Genomic DNA, 17,143 nt, shown 5'->3' on the forward strand with positions numbered 1-17,143 from the left:
CTCTCAATACTCAGTCACAAGTATTGTACATTTATAAAAACTAAATACATTTCAATCAGATCTTTTTAATTGACTCACCAGTGTGTTGAGCTGGGCTGCTAGCATGGTACTCTTCATTATTTCCTTCAGTCCCTTACAAGGATTATGGGCATTTATACTGGAAGTTTACATTGGCATTGTATTTCACAATTGGTGTTTCTTTGTACTAGAGCACAACTTTCTCACCTCCAGAAAATAGCCGGAATGAGACTTGTTCTTCAAATCCTGGCCAAATTCTGCCTGGTTTTGTTGGTCCTATGGTGGAAGATGTGTTGTGGACAGAGTGCAGATGGATGAAGTGGCGGAAAGCATCCCCAACTCCCCTTTTCATAAATGGGGGCCCTGCAACAGTTGGCGTTAGAAAGTGGTGCTGGTAGAGGTTAGCTAGCCAAGGATGCATCAATTCACCATGTTAAAGAAATTCACCTTCTCCTGCTGGACCTGCTTCCCCTCCAACAATGGGTAGGCAATGATAGCAGCACCTTCCCTCCCTCTCAGGGAATTCCCAATCCCCACCAATCCAGAGTGGAGGGAGATTAGCTGGTGTAGGGAGGTGTGATTTTCACCCAAGCTGGCAAAAGAAGGTGTATCTGTCTCTTGGGATAATTGATAAATGTCTCTTCTAGACTCCATTAACTCTTTAATGGAATTACTTCCATGCACTGTACAGAATTCAGCAGCCTCTGTTTCCACCAGTAGCCAGTTGGGCGATCACATCACGTTTGACTGGCTCTCTATTAAATCAGTATCAATTTCAGTCATACTTCTTTGTGTCACTGGCTCTTGTTTTGTCATTACCATCGCTGCCTATCAAGGTAAAAGTTGGCAGGCCACTTATTTTGTCCAAATTTAATAATCTTAAATCTGTGAGAAGGGACAATACATTTTTCTGTTGCTGTGAAACCCATTTCCTGCTTGTCTTGTTGTCATCAGCTTATGTCCACTATTAATTGACTTCAAAACAAAAACACCTTGAAAATCTGGCCACTTATTGGAGAGCCTAACTATAGACTCAGGCTTTGATCCTGCAATGAGCTGTGCATGCGTGCACCCACACAAATCTCAATGTAGGGTCAGCATCTTAGACTCCCTGACTTTAGGCACCATCTTTGGAAATAATGTCCATCGCTTTTAATTGGCTATCTGTTGATTAAAGCAACTATATACTGGTCTATCTGCACTTACCTGTCTTTTTGCTGTATTGTAACAGCCATAAAACTAAAAAACATGCTCTTGGAGCTTGTGAAGTACAGTGTGGCACCTCTGTATGAAAAACGCTGCTACAAAAATGTATTGATAGGAATGTCTGGTTAAAACAAGGGATATACAATTCTGTGAAATTCAGCTCAGATTATTGCCCACAAGTTTGGATGTTTTTGGAACATCCTAGATTTAGAAACTTGGGCTTGGAAATCGAACAGCTGACTGTCAAAGAACCTTGGCTTTTAATTGCTTCTAATGAATCCAGGAAGTGGTTAAACTTTTAATATTTTTCATTTTTATTTGAATTTTTTCGAATCTTGAGGTTTGGCTGAACTTCTAAGTGAAGGTTCAATTTAGTTACTTTGATCTAAATTGTTTTCTCCTCCCCAGCTTAGAGTAAGTTATTCTTGACTTCAGAAAGTATTTTCTACGTCTACCTCTTTATTTTTTTAAATTATGTTCTTTCCAAAACACACATCACAAATATTAAGTTTTTATGTAAGGCAGCTGTAGATAACTTAAGCAATTGAAAAACTTTACTGGTAACATACTCTCTTAAACACTCTTGAAAATGTTAGTCTACACTACTGAAAAATGGAAACAGAGCATGCAAAATGCAAGTTCTGATGAACAAACTATTACATATTTTTTATTTCTATTTTCTTAAATGTAAAGTGTAAGTGTGATATGGTAGCTAATGCTGTAGAAACATTGTTTAACTTCTCTGAGGAGATAAGGTGAGCTGTAAAAAATCTTTTTAAAATTTGGATTGGTCTCTTTGTATATTGTGTGAATGACTTGGTTTTAAACTGTTTGTAACCTTAGTAACATTAGGAATGATGTCAAGCCTGTGTTTCGCTGGGGGAAGGGGTCTAATCATGTTTGTTGCTCTTCCACCTTAAGTGCTGGGGCAGGAAGGTTGAATTTGTGACACATCACTTTTTTCAAAATGTCCATTAGGCACTGGAGGTGATAACCTACCAAGGGCTTTTAGGGGAGACAAGATTTAAGTTTTTTTATGTTTAAAAAAAAAAAAAAACCCAACCAACCAGGAAATGCATTTTAAACACAGCTTTCGGTCTTTGTACATAAAGAACTATAAGCCTAATTTCATCTTCGAGTACTGTCCCTATGGGTGCTTCACCACTTCAGGTGCTTATGCACCTCTCAAGCCCTTGATCCGCGATTTCTAGCTAGCAGTGCCCATGCCCTGCTCATGCACCCTCTGCTTCCTCATGGCAGACAGAGTCTATACAGGGGTGCGTCTGTGAACTGCCCTCAGTGTCTGACATACACAACACCTGAAGTATGCCTATCATTGGTACAGTTGTCTCCAGCCATGGCAATCTCAGCTACGGTGTCACTACTGGGGTCCTTTGTTGCCACAGGAGTTCTGATACTTGAGAGACCTCTGTGTTGAATTTGCTGGCCAGGTACCAAGCATGTCTCAGTACAGACACCTTGGTCTCTGAGTGGCCACTCCATGGCACACAACTCTCATCCATCCTCAATGACTGCCCCCGTATGGGATGATGTAGAGGAAGACTACTTCCAATTGGTCTCCTTGAGTGTCGGGGGGGGGGGGTGTCGTTCTACATACCTCTTCAGGAACGCACCCTCACTCAGGGAGGACTTTGCAGCTCACCAAGGATGGTGGAACCAACCTTGTACGCCACCCCCAGTTGTCCCTGTCCCCCCCCCATGGTCATATTGAGACCCATGGGCTGCTTATTGGCAACAATTCAACAGACTACTGGTACTGTCCCTCAGGGAGGCCAGGGTTTCCCATCCTCTCTCTACCCTTGCATGACAGAAGGAGACATTTGAGGAGCAGGAGGCTAGGGCAGAAGAGGAAGTCACCCCTGAGACCGCAATTTCGTCGTCGTTGCTGGATGAGGCTGTTGTGCCTCCCCCACTTTCCACCGCCAACAACGTCATACTGTTCCAGGATCTCATTAGAAGGGTAGCTGGTGCTCTGCAGATCCCTCTGGAGGAGGTCAGAGATCAGCAGCACAAGCTGCTGGGTGTTTTGTAGTTGGCAACACCTTCCAGAGGGGTGCTACCTATTAATGAGGCTCTGCTGGATCTGGCTAAGATGGTATGGCAGATGCTGGCCCCTAAGAACATAAGAACGGCCGTACTGGGTCAGACCAAAACTCCATCTAGCCCAGTATCCTGTCTTCCGACAGTGACCAACGTGAAAAAGGGTGGATAAGAAGTACTATGTGCCTTCTAAGGATTCTGACTATTTATTTTCTCATCCCCACCTAACTCCCTAGTGGTGGATGCAGTGAACGAACGGTGTAAGCCACATTTTGAGACCTACCCCCATGACAAACACCAAAAGCAACTGGGTCTTTTTGAAACGTCTTATTGTCTGTGACCATGCAGTTCTGGATTGTCTGAACTGTCAGGCAATCATGGCCAAATACAACTTGACTAATTACAACAAGCTCATGGCCTTTATTGAACAGCTGCCACATGACTGCAGGGAGCAGTTCTGGCCCATTGTTGTGGAGGCTCAGCTATTGGCCTGAACAGCTCTCCAAGCATCCCTAGATGCTGTGGACATTGCTGCCAGATCTCTCTCCACAGTGGTAGTTATGTGCAGGGTGTTTTGGCTCCAACTTTCAGGGTTTCTGAGAGAGGTTCAGAACCCTATAGAGGGTTGTACAACCCCTTTGGTTGTAAGCTTTTCTCTGAGACAATGAATGATTCCCTGCATATGCTGAAGGACTGCAGGGCTGCCCTATGTTCCCTGGGCATCCACACACCTATAAGTAGGAAATGTTTCAGTAGGTCAGACTGCCCAGAGGTCAGATGCCGTTCAGTTCTTGGGGGTATCGCAAACCCATGGGGAAAACCTGCCCAAAGAGACAGGTTTCAGAGGAAGAAGGCGGCCCAATCACGCTCCATGACCACCCAGGCATCATCTAAACAGCAGTTTTGATGGGTTGGCTGCGGGTTCAAATCCTTCCACCCCTCTGATTTTTGCAGTTCCGTCCGTTAGCCCCCACCTTCCCTTTGGGGACAACCTTGTTCATTTCTTCGGGCTTGGGAATGGATCACTATGATCCAGTGGGTCTTGGAGGTCATAACACTGGGCTACACCATCCAGTTTTTTGGCACTCCTTTGTTTCCACCCCCCTGCCCTGTTCCTCATCAGGGACCCCCACATGAGCGTCTCCCCCTCTTGCCTTAGTACTCTCTTCTCCAGCTAGGAGCAATACAATCTGTCCCTTCCCCTTACAGGGGCTGGTAGTTCTTCTCTTCCTAGTACCAAAGGAGGATGAAGATTGGAGACTGACCTTAGATCTAAGACGGCTGAACAAGTTGGTGAAATGTCAAAAGTTTAGATGGTGACTGTAGCAACTATAATTCCTTTGCCACGGGAAGGGGGTCGGTTTTCATCCCTTGACCTACACAGTGCCTACTTCCATAAAATATATAACCATTTCCTATCGCACAGGAAATACCTATGATTCACTGTAGACCAAGATTACTTCCAGTAGCGAGTGGTTCTCTTCAGCCCCAAAGGTGTTTTCGAAAGTTCTAGGAGTAGTTGACGACTTTCCTTTGACAGGAAGAGATTCTTGTCTTCCCATACCTTGACAACTGGCTGCTCAAAGGGTGCTCTTTCGGGGCAGTGTTATCGTCCACCCAGAGGGCCTATGGTGTGTTCCAAGAGTTGGTCCTACAGCTGAATGAAAAGAAATCCATGTTAGTATTGGTGCAAAGGATAAAGTTTATAGGGGCGTACGTGGACTCAGTGACAGCCAGAGCGCATCTCCCTTTAGACAGGTTTGTGACCCTGTCAAGAATGATAGGAACAATTCAGGGCAGCCTTTGGACCTCAATAAGCAACTGTCTTCAACTCCTTGGCCATATGATAGTGTGCATCTTTGACCCATCATGTAAGGCTACACTTCCACTGCTTCCAAGGTTGGTTCAGAGCTGCCTATTCTCTGACCAGACACACTTTGGATAGGTGGGTGAAGGTCCCCTTGCACGTGAATAACTCCCTAAACTGGTGGAAGGAGCAACTCCATGTCTGTGCAAGCATCCTTTTCTGCCAACCCACCCCAACTCTGTTAGGGTAGGGAGTCCTCTTTGACACCCCCGGGTTCAGGGCAGATGGACAGTTCATGAAAGCTGTCTCCAGATCAACCTTTTGGCACTCAAGGCCATTGGGAATACTTGCCTCTGTTTCCTGCCCTTCATCAGGACAGAACGATTAGGGTCATATGGGACATCATGTCCTGCATGTTTTTAAATCAACAAGGAGGAGCAAGATGAAAATCTAAGGTATCTACCAGTATGTTTTTCCAGAACCTAATAGTTTTCAGCTGGAATCCTGTTTCCATAACCTGGGTATTAGAAAGTCAAAGCCCTTCTATCTGGATAGGACTAAGTGATTTAGGAAATCTTCTACACTTCATACTTTTCACAGATAGATCAAAGGGGTTCCTATTTCTGCTCAGAGACCACCTGATATCCATTTTGAAAGTATCCCTACCTGTTATGAGTCTGTGGGTGCTCAGCCCTCCTTTCCCCCGCCACCTCCCCAGATGTGAAAGCGCATTCAGCCAGATTGCAAGCAACATCTACAGCCTTTTTGAAGGATGTTCCCATATCGGAGATATATAGCGCCACTACGTGGACTTCAGGCCGTTTGTTTTCAAAGCATTATGCCCTGCGTCATTCCGTCGGATCTGCTGCAGCACTTGGCTCTGCAGTATTGTCTTCAATTCTGGACCCTGATCCGAAGCTCTCTTCTCTTTTGGATACTGCTCAGAAGTCACCTGAAGTGGAGCACCCCATAGGGACACTATTCAAAGATGAAGGAAATGAGGAAATGTTACCTATCTTGTGCAGCAACTGTAGTGCTATAAGATGTGTGTTCCTATGACTGCTCCACTACCCACCTTCTTCCTTTCTGCTTCAGATGTTCCTTAGGGAATGAGTGAGTAGAGAAGGAAATGAGGGCAGTTTGTCTGTGTACCCCCACTATAGCCTCAGTGTCTGCCACGAAGAGGCATAAGGTGCATGTGCAGGTCAAACGGGTACTGCTAGCTAGAAATCTCTGATCACTTGCACCTCTTGAGCCCTTGAAATGCATACCCCTGAGGGAGCATAGCTGGAACTAGTGTTACTGCACAGGGTGAGTAATATTTCCTTTTTATTTTGTTGCAGATCATTTTAGTCCTACTTGAAAAGGTACAAATGACTAATAAGAGTAGAATTTGGTTATAAATTCAGATGTCAGAGTTTTTGCTGGCATACTAAGTTCCTATTTTAGGGAGCTCCCTTCTTTTTAACAGAATATTAAAGGTAAAGAAGTGGGGAAAAGTAAAAGTGTTCAACTGCGCTGCAAGCTCAATAAATGCTTTTTGTAGTTAAACAGCAAAATGTGAGCAGACTGCAAAAAGTTCCAGTGAAATTTTGTGAGATGAGGAAAAGTATAGCTTCTTCCCTTGTATGCAGTGGTTGAACTGAGCAGTCAAAAACTCTGTAAGGAATTCACCTTTGGCTGAGAATTTCTTAACCTTTGAAAGGAAGTGTTGCCATTTTAATATAAAAAACTGTAGCTGATGCATGACTAGAAAATCAAATGCATGGGCTTCACAGTCAGGGAACCTTTTGAACCCTGAGTTGGAGAATAATTTCCTTTCTGCTTTGCCTTTTTGCTATAAATGGTATTCCTTCGCCGGAGGATGAAGGGGGGAATACATTGCGGACTCCCCCTCTGTTTTCTTGAGTTATTCCACCATCCTATAGATAACATAAGAATATTTCAACACACTTGGGAAGCAGCAGTACTTGCCTTGCTATATGAAATTTTCTTAGTTTTATTTTTAGAAACTGCTGGTGATTTTTAGTGGTAGCATGATAGTGTATTTAAAAAGCTTGTTAGTCATCATTTTGACTAAACTAATCCAACCAGCTAATCATGGAATCTGTTCTCTTAAGTTTTGACTTATTTTGAGGGAATTCCTTTCTTCATGAACAACTGAAAATAAGTATCTGGAGTGTTAAACATCTCAAATACAAATTTTTTTTTAAAAAAAGCCTGACATTTTGAAAAAAGTTAACTAATGAGAGAATTGAAGTGCTACCTGCATGCTATTAAACCTCAGTCACCTGAAAATTCCTGTGATCCACGTATTCTGTCCCCATGACATTCAGAGTAGTGTCAGGGCACAAGGCACAAAATTAAGCTTCAGATAATTGAAGTCAAAATGAATGCTGTCAAATACACATCATGTTTTGGAATTTCTCTTGCTTGCTCAAATGGAAATAAGGTGACCAGATAGCAAGTGTGAAAAATCAGGACAGAGGATGGAGGGTAATAGGCGCCTATATGAGAAAAAGCCCTGAATATCGGGACTATCCCTGTAAAATCGGGACATCTGGTCACCTGAATTGGAAACAACCTGTGAAACTGAGTACAGTGTGACCCGTTCTCAATATCGAGAACCTTCAACTCTCAAAATGTTAATTTTTGGCCATTTAAACTGGTTTTGAGCCAAAACTTTTCTTGTCTCACTAATCAATAAATAGCAAAATTCACTGAATTTGAGATCAATAGGGATATCTCTGGTGGTATTGTTGATCCTAGGTGCTGTCTTCTCAAAACACTTGAACCTAAGGACAATGCCATGGCATATGTAGTGGGGGTTAGCATTTGCTGGGCTCCTAAAATGAATAGTGTGGCAATGGGCCTAATTACTGGAATTGTAATTTCTGAAAAGTCATATTCTCATGTCATGATGCAGATTTTATAAGCTATGTAAAAGATCAAGTGGTTGAAGCTGAATGAACAAATTTGGCCCTTCAGTATACCATATATCATATACTTTTCTTTTTTAAATTAGATGCAACAGTTGGAGCTGGCACAGATGCAACAAAGAGAAGCCAATCTCACAGCTTTGGCAGCGATTGGGCCAAGGAAAAAAAGACCACTGGATTCACCAAACCTTGGATCTGGGCTTGAGGTATTGAAATGTCTTGTATGCATTTGTTCCATTTTAATATTGAATGATCTTCTATACCTTTTGGGGGAAAAAAGGCGGGAAGCCCTCCCTGAGGCTTGTTGAATATTTTAGGGAAAATAAAGATTTAATGACTAAAGAAATACTAAAAGCCTTAGTTTTGGTGAACTGAAAGTATTTGAATATAGTTTCTAATGTGTATTGATGAGTGATGCCATGATTAAGCCATGGACAGGTCACAGGCAATAAACAAAAATTCACGGTCTGTGACCTGTCCATGACTTATACTAAAAATACCTGTGATTAAATCTTATGGGGGGGGCAGGTAAATCCAGGGCGCTGCATGTGGAAGGCGGGGTGGTACTGCTGGGGGAGGCACATCCGGAGGCCAGTGGCACCAGCTGGCCAGGGGCCACAGCCTGTGGCTGCTCCAGCCGGCCAGGGGCAGCTGCCGGGGCCTGCAGCACCAGCTGCCAGGGGCCATGGCCTGTGGCTGCTCCAGCCAGTTGGCTGGGGGCTATTGGCCAGGGCCAGCTGCTTTGGCAGCCCTGGGGTTAGCCACACTGGCCGCTGCAGTAGTCACGGAATCTGTGACCAGCACAGAGGCCTATTGATGAGCATGCTGTATAAAAGGAGTGCTGTATTTACAAGACCTAATCAAAAGCATGATGAAAGTCTCTGCTTAATCTCGGAGAGGAAACCTCCACAATCTCAGTGATGTGTGACAGCAGCGTAACTGTTTCTGGGGCTGTGACAGACAACTAGCTGCCTAGCTTCCCTAAAGGGGAAGAGAGTCTCACCCAGAGGGACAAACAACTGTTGAGGTGGTCTCTGGAAGACAAAACCAGCCGCCTCTGCCCACAAAAAGTAGTAAAGAGGCATCTGCTTCAAATCCTAGTTGTCCTAGAATAACCGAAGGGCCTTGGTACACAAGCTATGCTCCCCAATGGGTCAGGACCGTGGGTTCAAGTAATGTCCTCCTGACCCAGGTGCCCTTGTCTAAACACACAAGTTGTACCAATTTAACTATCACAGACGTACAGGAAGGGGATTAAGCACTACCCGTATAAGGCACCTGCATCCATACTAGTGATTGTACTGCCAACTATTTCATTACAAAATCGCACCCCATACCAATGTAGTTATACCTGTACAAAATCTGTGTAGACCAGGCCAAAATCCTTTAACGTGGTTTGTGGCAGTGTGCTCCTGAAGGAGTCTGGAATCTCCAGTAAGGTGGTCTTGACCATGCTAACCCCTTGAAAGAGAAATACTTTTGTTTTGGACTGTGGACCATTCCCTTCATATAGGGCATAGAGATTCTTTCAGATGCACCAGAATCTCAGCTTTCTTAAACTTCCAGCAGCTGGCTTTCATCAAGAGCCTAATCTCTGCACTAGAGCCCTTGCTTGCCCAGTAGAGGGGTGAGACAAGGTGGGATCCTCTCCCCAGTGTCGCGTTATCTGAAACTCTGTCCTGAGTTCCAAAGTGCCTCAAAAGGAGTCAGAACGTGGCTTGTATAAATCTCTGGGAGCGAGTCTCCCAGCACAGGTAGACAGACTCACGCCAGAGGGGGTCAAGCTATGACACTAAAAAGCCGTCTGGCCCTTACAACTTAGGCTTTCACCCCTCCTGACCCCTAGGCTTGAGAGCCAAAGCTCCACCCCAAGTCCCAAAATCCCTGCTGCGATTTTTTAGTGTGATTGCACAAACAAGGCTAGCTTCCAGCTGCAGTGTAGATATACCTAGTATGAGTCTCTCCTTAACACATCGTCTATTCCTCCCCCTGAGGTGGCTTGAGTAGCTATCTCTTATATAGTATCAGAGGGGTAGCCGTGTTAGTCTGAATCTGTAAAAAGCAACAGAGGGTCCTGTGGCATCTTTAAGACTAACAGAAGTATTGGGAGTATAAGCTTTTGTGGGTAAGAACCTCACTTTAACCTCACTTAGTCTTAAAGGTGCCACAGGACCCTCAGTTGCTTTTTATCTCTTATATAGTGGTCTTATAGTCTTGTGGTATTGACTTTCCTATAATAACATGATGCTTGGCTTCTGTCCTAGTTTTTATAAAAAATCCTGACGTCTGACTCATTTCCTAACCATGATATTCCCCCATCCAAGCTTCTACTCCAGTCTTGTTCAAGTTTTTCCCTTCCCGTAACACCTGCCATCTCAAAAGGACCTTTGCGGTGCTCTTGGATCAGAAACATTGAGCAGAAAAGATTCCCTTTTTCATTCTCTTCCACGGTTCAGGATACACCCTGGCCAGATTAATTGTGTTGGATATCCAAGACTTAGAGCCACTACACTAGAGACATGGCCACCTGTTGGTCTGGACATGGGAAGCATCATCAGATGAAATTTGCAAATATGCCACTTGGAATTCCTTGCACTTGCTCACTAGGCCCCACCCCTGGTTGAACATGAAGACATCTGCAGAGACAACCTTTGATCAGAATGTTAGAGCAGAAGTCCATGGGAAGGTGGGGGTAAAAGAATGAAGGGGGTAAGCAGTTTCCATTCCTCCTTCCCCTATCCATAGCCCTCATGCTGCATCCTCTAATTCAGCAATAATTCTCATGATCATCTTTCCTAGAATGTTTCTTTCAGAGGGTGCCTATGCAGAAAAGCGGGGGTAGGGCTGACCTAGAAGAGAAGGGCTAAAAAGCTAGAGGCTAAGCGACCAAGGAGAGCTAGCGAACAAGGGACAACAAACGGGAGTTTCAGAGGGAATCTGTAAGTGGGAGTCATAATAGAATAGCTATGGCTAGGAAGGGCGGCATCACCAGTGCCAACGCTGCTCCTGCAACCGTATCCAGACAGAGAACTTAACTATGGATGCCTCTACCCAGATCCTAACGTGAATTTACAGAAACTTGTGACCTGCATTTCTCTTTCGCAGAATGCCTGGCTGGGGAGTAGTTATCAGTGGTTCACAGTCAAACTGGAAGGGCATATTCAGTGGGGTCCCGCAGGGATTAGTTCTGGGTCCGGTTCTGTTCAATATCTTCATCAGTGATTTAGATAATGGCATAGAGTGCAGGCATAGGAAATTCTTTTTTGTCAAGGTCCCAATTTCTTGGTCAATGTATACTCAAGGTCCAGACTCCAGAGAAGAAAATAATAAAAATAACAATGATAATAAGTAAATAAAAAGATTTTGGGGACTGTTCAAAAGTGTCTAGCAGACCAGATTTGGCCCAGGGTCTGCCTATTGACTACCTCAGCATAGAGAGCACACTTATAAATGTTGTGGACGATACCACGCTGGGAGGGGTTGCAAGTAGAGCCCTGTGTGGATACAAAAAGTTGTATCCGCATCCTATCTGCATAAATTGTCTTCGGCTATCCATGGATTTGCAGGGATCTGCTAACAGCTCCACAGGTCACCTTGCACCAGTGACGCAGAGCTGTCAAACCCCCAACTCCTCCCACTTCTCCCCAGAGACCTCCCACACCCTGCTCTGCCCAGTCGTACTTCCTTCCCCACTCTGGGTGGAGGCTACATCCTGGGTCCTCATGTGCAGCACCGCCCTCCCAATGGGGGGGCTCGGACACCCCTACACAGCTGCGGTGGTTCTAACACTTGCTGCGTTATGCTCACTGCATAGGAGCACAGCATCACGCTCCCTTCTGGGAGTTGCAGTTTACCTCCCATATCTGAGCAAGCTGGGGACTAGAACTCCCAGAATGCCCAGCAAGCTGCTGCTGCTGCTTGATTCAGAGAGCCGAGCTGAAGGCTGGGTAACAGCCACTCCATTCAGGTGAGTGTGTTGCAGAGCCCTGTGCGGATACAAAATTTGTATCCGCATCCGAGCTGTGATCCGCAAAAATGGTCTGTGGATATCCGCATCCATGGATGGGGATACAAAGCAAATATCCGCAGATTAGCAGGGCTCTAGTTGAAAATGCTTTGGAGGACAGGATTAAAATTCAAAATGATCTGGACAAATTGGAGAAAAGGTCTGAAGTAAATAGGATGAAATTCAATAAGGACAAATGCAAAGTACTCCACTTAGGAAGGGACAAATAATTGCACACATACAAAATGGGAAGTGACTGCCTAGGAAGGAATACTGCAGAAAGGGATCTGGGGGTTATAGTGGATCACAAGCTAAATATGAGACAACAGTCTAAGGCTGTTCCACAAAAAAGCAAGCCTCATTCTGGGATGTATTAGCAAGAGTGTAGTAAGCAAGACAGGAGAAGTAATTCTTCCACTCTACTCTGTGCTGATAAGGCCTCAACTGGAGTATTGTAGTGCAGTTTTGGGTGCCACATTGCAGGAAACATGTGAACAGGGCTGGCTCCAGGCACGAGCTTACCAAGCAGGTGCTTGGGGCGGTCACTTCGGAGAGGGGCAGCACGTCCAGCTGTTCGGCGGCAATTCGACGGACAGTCCCTCACTCCTGCTCGGAGCGAAGGACCTCCCGCCGAATTGCCGCCGCAGATCGCAATCGCGGCTTTTTTGTTTGTTTGGCTGCTTGGGGCAGCCAAAACCCTGGAGCCGGCCCTGCATGTGAACAAACTAGAGAAAGTCAATAGGACAACACAAAAATGATTAAAGGTCTAGAAAACATGACTTATGAGGAAAGATTTGAAAAAAGGGTTTGTTTAGTCTAGAGAAGAGAACAATGAAGGGGAACACACGTTTTCAAGTACATAAGTTTGTTACAAGGAGGAGGATGACAAATTCTACTTGGCCTCTGAGGATAGGACAAAAAGCAATGAGCTTAAATTGCAGCAAGGGAGGTTTAGGTTGGACATTAGGAAAAACTTCCTAACTGTCAGAGTGGTTAAGCACTGAAACAAGTTGCCTAGGGAGGTTGTGGAATCTCACTGAAGATTTTAAAGAATAGGTTAAACTAACGTGTCAGGAATGGTCTGGTTATTACATATTTCTGCCTTGAGTGCAGGGGACTGGACTGGATGACCTATTGAAGTCCCTTCCAGTCCTACACTTCTGTGGTTCCGAACTGAGCCATACATGGAAAGAGCCTATATCTTTCCACTTACTGGCCTAATTTCTGCAGCTGGGTCAATACCGTGGAGACTCCCATCCTGCAGGCCTTTCTTAGTCCAGCCTTTGACAAGAGACTGTCCTTACGGAAGTAAAGCAGTCTCCTAGGTCAGAAAGAATCAAACTGGAGAAGCAAAGGAGGCAGACGTAGCAAGTAGGAGACTCCTCCATGATCCTTGTTTGCCATCCTGTCCCTCAGATCAAGTGAGGTGGAGGAACCCAGGTCAACCTGGTCACAGAAAATGTATTAAGAACTTATCTTCCTTTTGAGTGGGTACATTTTATGTTCCTTGGAATCTTCAATACATCAATAGTGGCCTTTATTCTGCATGTAGAAGTGAGCTTATCTGCCTTTTTATGTAACACCACTGGAAGACTTGAAAACATGAGCCTGGCATTAGAATAACTTTCCTCATCTCTTCCTCCCTTCCCACCAAGTTTTTTTGGTTAATAATTCTTGGTTTTTTTTAACAGTGCCTTTGATAAGGAAAGGCTATATAACACAAGGTTGCAATTGTTAACCCTCTTTTGGCATAAGAGGTGGTGTAATGGCTTCCTGTTACATATTTCAGCTGTCACTCATTCTTTGGCATGTCCATTATTTCCTTTATTAAAAAATTGGTAGCACTGTGCCAAATAAGTACAACTGGGAATAGTGTCATATTGCAGTGTTTTGGGCCATTAATGTAGTACTTTTTTAAAAAAGGGTTTGGATGTGAACTTAAACTGACCTGGTAGCATTTGTTGTAAGTTCCATTGGAAATGCACATTCATAAATTTAACTTTTGATGTGTGTTGTATTGATCTCATGTCATCTCTAGTTGGACCAACATCTAAATCCTAGCATGCTGATTAGTAAAGGATGTCATGAAGGTAATTTCACATGTGAAAACAACCTGTTTCTTGAATGCAACTCTGCATGTTCATGTGTAGTATTTGTTGTCTTGGGAACAGAGGAGTGGTTTGTCTAAGAATACCTAATTCTTTGGAAAATCTTTTTTTGATGCTTTATTCCATTCACAGTAGATATTTTGTGAATGTAACCTCTTCTCTCTGTTTTTCTCTGGGAACTTCTAAACTGATGTTCCAAGATGTCTGAACAAAATTTAGTGACCGTAAAGAACTTAATATTTGGTATAGAAAAACAAAAATTGGTCTGAGTCCCATTTAATATTGCTAGAAGCAGAATACCCATAATTCATTTCTTCAGAGGCTGTCGTCGTTGGAGTCTCCAGTCCTAGTCGATGTATGAGTCAGCTTGTTTCAGTGCATCTTGTGCAACTATAAACCAATGAGGAATCCACAGATGTGTCCGCCCGTTGGGCAGACATGGCCATGTGTTTTTGCCACAGCCTGCTTTCTTCGCTCACGCTTCCCTTCGGCTTTTTCTGTTCTGTTATTCTCAGTGGCTTCACCGCAGACCAACAGGTCTGCCTCCTGATCTATCAGCAGCAGCAATTTCCCATGTATTCAGTTAGACTTGGCCTCCCAGCATACATGCTCCCATTTTCAACAGTCCATAAAATATGGCTTTGGGAAGTCATAAACCATACATACATACGAGATGACCACCCTGCAAATTTGTGCCTGTATGATTAGGGATTCACCACTAGTTATGCAGCACCAATCCAGGACTTCTATGTTTTGGTATCCTGTCCGACCACTTGATGTTACAGATGAGATGCAGACAGGGCATTTGAAAATGCCTGCTATAGTGTCCATGTTTCACAGCTGTAGAAAAGAGTGCTGAATACGATTGCACAGTAGACCTTAATCTTGGTGTGAAGTCGAATGCCTCTCACCTTCCCCAGGCAGTGAGTCGACCATAGGCATTTAGAAATACAGGCAATTTCATCATTGATAATGGCATTATTAGATCAAGTGCTGCCAAGATAGCCATATTTTTCTACTGTTTTAAGCAGTGTGTCATCAATTGCGATTTCGGGGACAGAATCCTTTTTTCTTCTTTTTTTTTCTGGAGCAGGCTAGTAAAGCACTTTGGTTTCATTGAGGCTGATAGTGTTCAAATCGCTTGGCTGATCTAGAAAAGCAGTTGATTAGATGCTCCGTCTTCACCGATATGTGCTACGAGTGCACAGTCATCGGCCAAGAGGACCTCCCTAAATAGCAAATCAATCAGTTTAGTGCGAACATGAAGATGCTGTGCAGAATTGCATATAAATACCCCCGTTTCAGTCTCTGAAAGAATCTCTAGCAGCATAATCCCAAAGAGAATAGTAAATAGTGTAGATGCGAACACAGCCCTGCTTAACACCATTTGTGACAGAGGCTCTGAAGCACCATTTTCCAGCACTATATACCCAGCATGCCGTCATGGAATGAGCACACGCTGGTGATAAATTTGTGCAATGAATTCAAATTGATGAAAGCAAGTACAATGTGGCTTTAGGCCAATACACATTTGGCATCTTTAAAATCATCTTTTTGGGCAACTTGTCTGAGTAATTTAAACTCAGAGTATAATTATTCATTTTGTATTGCAAATATAAAAAGTATTATACTCCATCTTAAATGCCAGAATTTCCTGGTTTATAGCAACTAGGAATAAATTTGTCCCTAATACTCCTGTATCCATTTTCAGTACCTGAGTAGTGTGCTGGAAGGATTTCTTTCTTGCATTCTAGTTCCCCTTTGTGCAGTTCAATTAGATATATAATATTAATTGTAGTATTAGGTTTTCTTTAGAGTCACTTTTTCCAGGAATGTTCAAGTTGCATCAGGTAACATCTTGTTTAAAAAAAAAAAATTGGGGGCATTCAAGTGTGCTCCAACATAGCTTAAAATAAGAGAATAAGATGTTGGTATGTTTGATTTTTTCTGTTCCTTTATACTATAACTCAGTATTTAAAAAATAAATGGAAGTGTTTCAGGCCATTAGTCAGTAATGTAAACTAAAGCTTCAGGGTATTTAGGGAAGGAGGAGAGAATGATTAGTTTTCAAATGCGTTGAAGTGAAATGTTTCACCTACATAAATTAACGTTTTATATTCAAATCTACCTTCACTGGACAAAGAAACCTAGCAAGCACTGGCAGAGGGCAACTTAACACACTAGACTGTAACGGTTCCAGTCACTGCTCCAAAAATAACAAGTGAAAGGCTAAAATCCATCTTATAACGTGTGCACCATGTCCCTTCCCTACTCTCCTCCTTCCCACTAGTGGGTCTGCACCTTTGATCATGATGGCTCCTCACCTGAGAATATTCTTCCTCATCCTCTGTGCTGTACAATCTCTCCTCTGTTTCCTCCTCGAGATTCTCATTCCAGTGCTAGATACTCTCTCCTGTGTGCTGGTCACTCTTGCACTCTAAATATTTTAAAGACAAAATAATATTGTGAATTATTTTAAAGAAATATTTAAGATTTCAGGGAACAAAATTGGACAAATCAGCTGCGAACTAAGATACTGACACAAGCGCATATGATCTACTGTTAGAACCTTTGTCTCCCTTAAAGCCCCATTACCCTTTGTCATCCCCAGCTTTTATGTCTGAATTAAATTGTAAACTCCTCTAGGCAATGACATACTCCTGTCTTTGTTCTCTAAAGCACCATGGACATCTGTGCCACAGTATACAGTAAACTGTGTGCTATAATGGCTATTGATGATGGATACATGCCACTACATTTCAGCAGGGTTATGGCTGTGGAAAAATCAATGGAGACTATCAAGCTGACAGTTAAGGCTAACATTTCCAAGTCTAGAATCTACATAAATGTCAATATAAAGAAGAATTATTTGTTCTTGTTTGAGACATTTGTTATATTCTCTTTACCAGGATCAAACATCAGCATTCAAAATGAATTTGGATTTAAGCCCTTGTAAAAAAGAATCTGGTTATGATAATACATGCCAGTTGGTGAAAGT

At 43.4% G+C, this 17,143-nt stretch overlaps 1 protein-coding gene across 3 annotated transcripts in view; it reads left to right on the forward strand.

Moving 5' to 3' along the window:
- TAF4B (TATA-box binding protein associated factor 4b) overlaps positions 1-17,143 on the forward strand; it is a 160,115-nt gene that overhangs the window by 78,571 nt on the left and 64,401 nt on the right. For all 3 annotated transcript variants that reach the window (XM_065585403.1, XM_065585401.1, XM_065585402.1), the window contains exon 14: positions 8,118-8,237. In XM_065585403.1, coding sequence (XP_065441475.1) covers positions 8,118-8,237 — 120 coding nt within the window. The remainder of the gene's footprint in view (positions 1-8,117; positions 8,238-17,143) is intronic.

The sequence above is a fragment of the Chrysemys picta genome, chromosome 2 (genome assembly GCF_011386835.1).
Source record: "Chrysemys picta bellii isolate R12L10 chromosome 2, ASM1138683v2, whole genome shotgun sequence".
Taxonomy (NCBI): domain Eukaryota; kingdom Metazoa; phylum Chordata; order Testudines; family Emydidae; genus Chrysemys; species Chrysemys picta.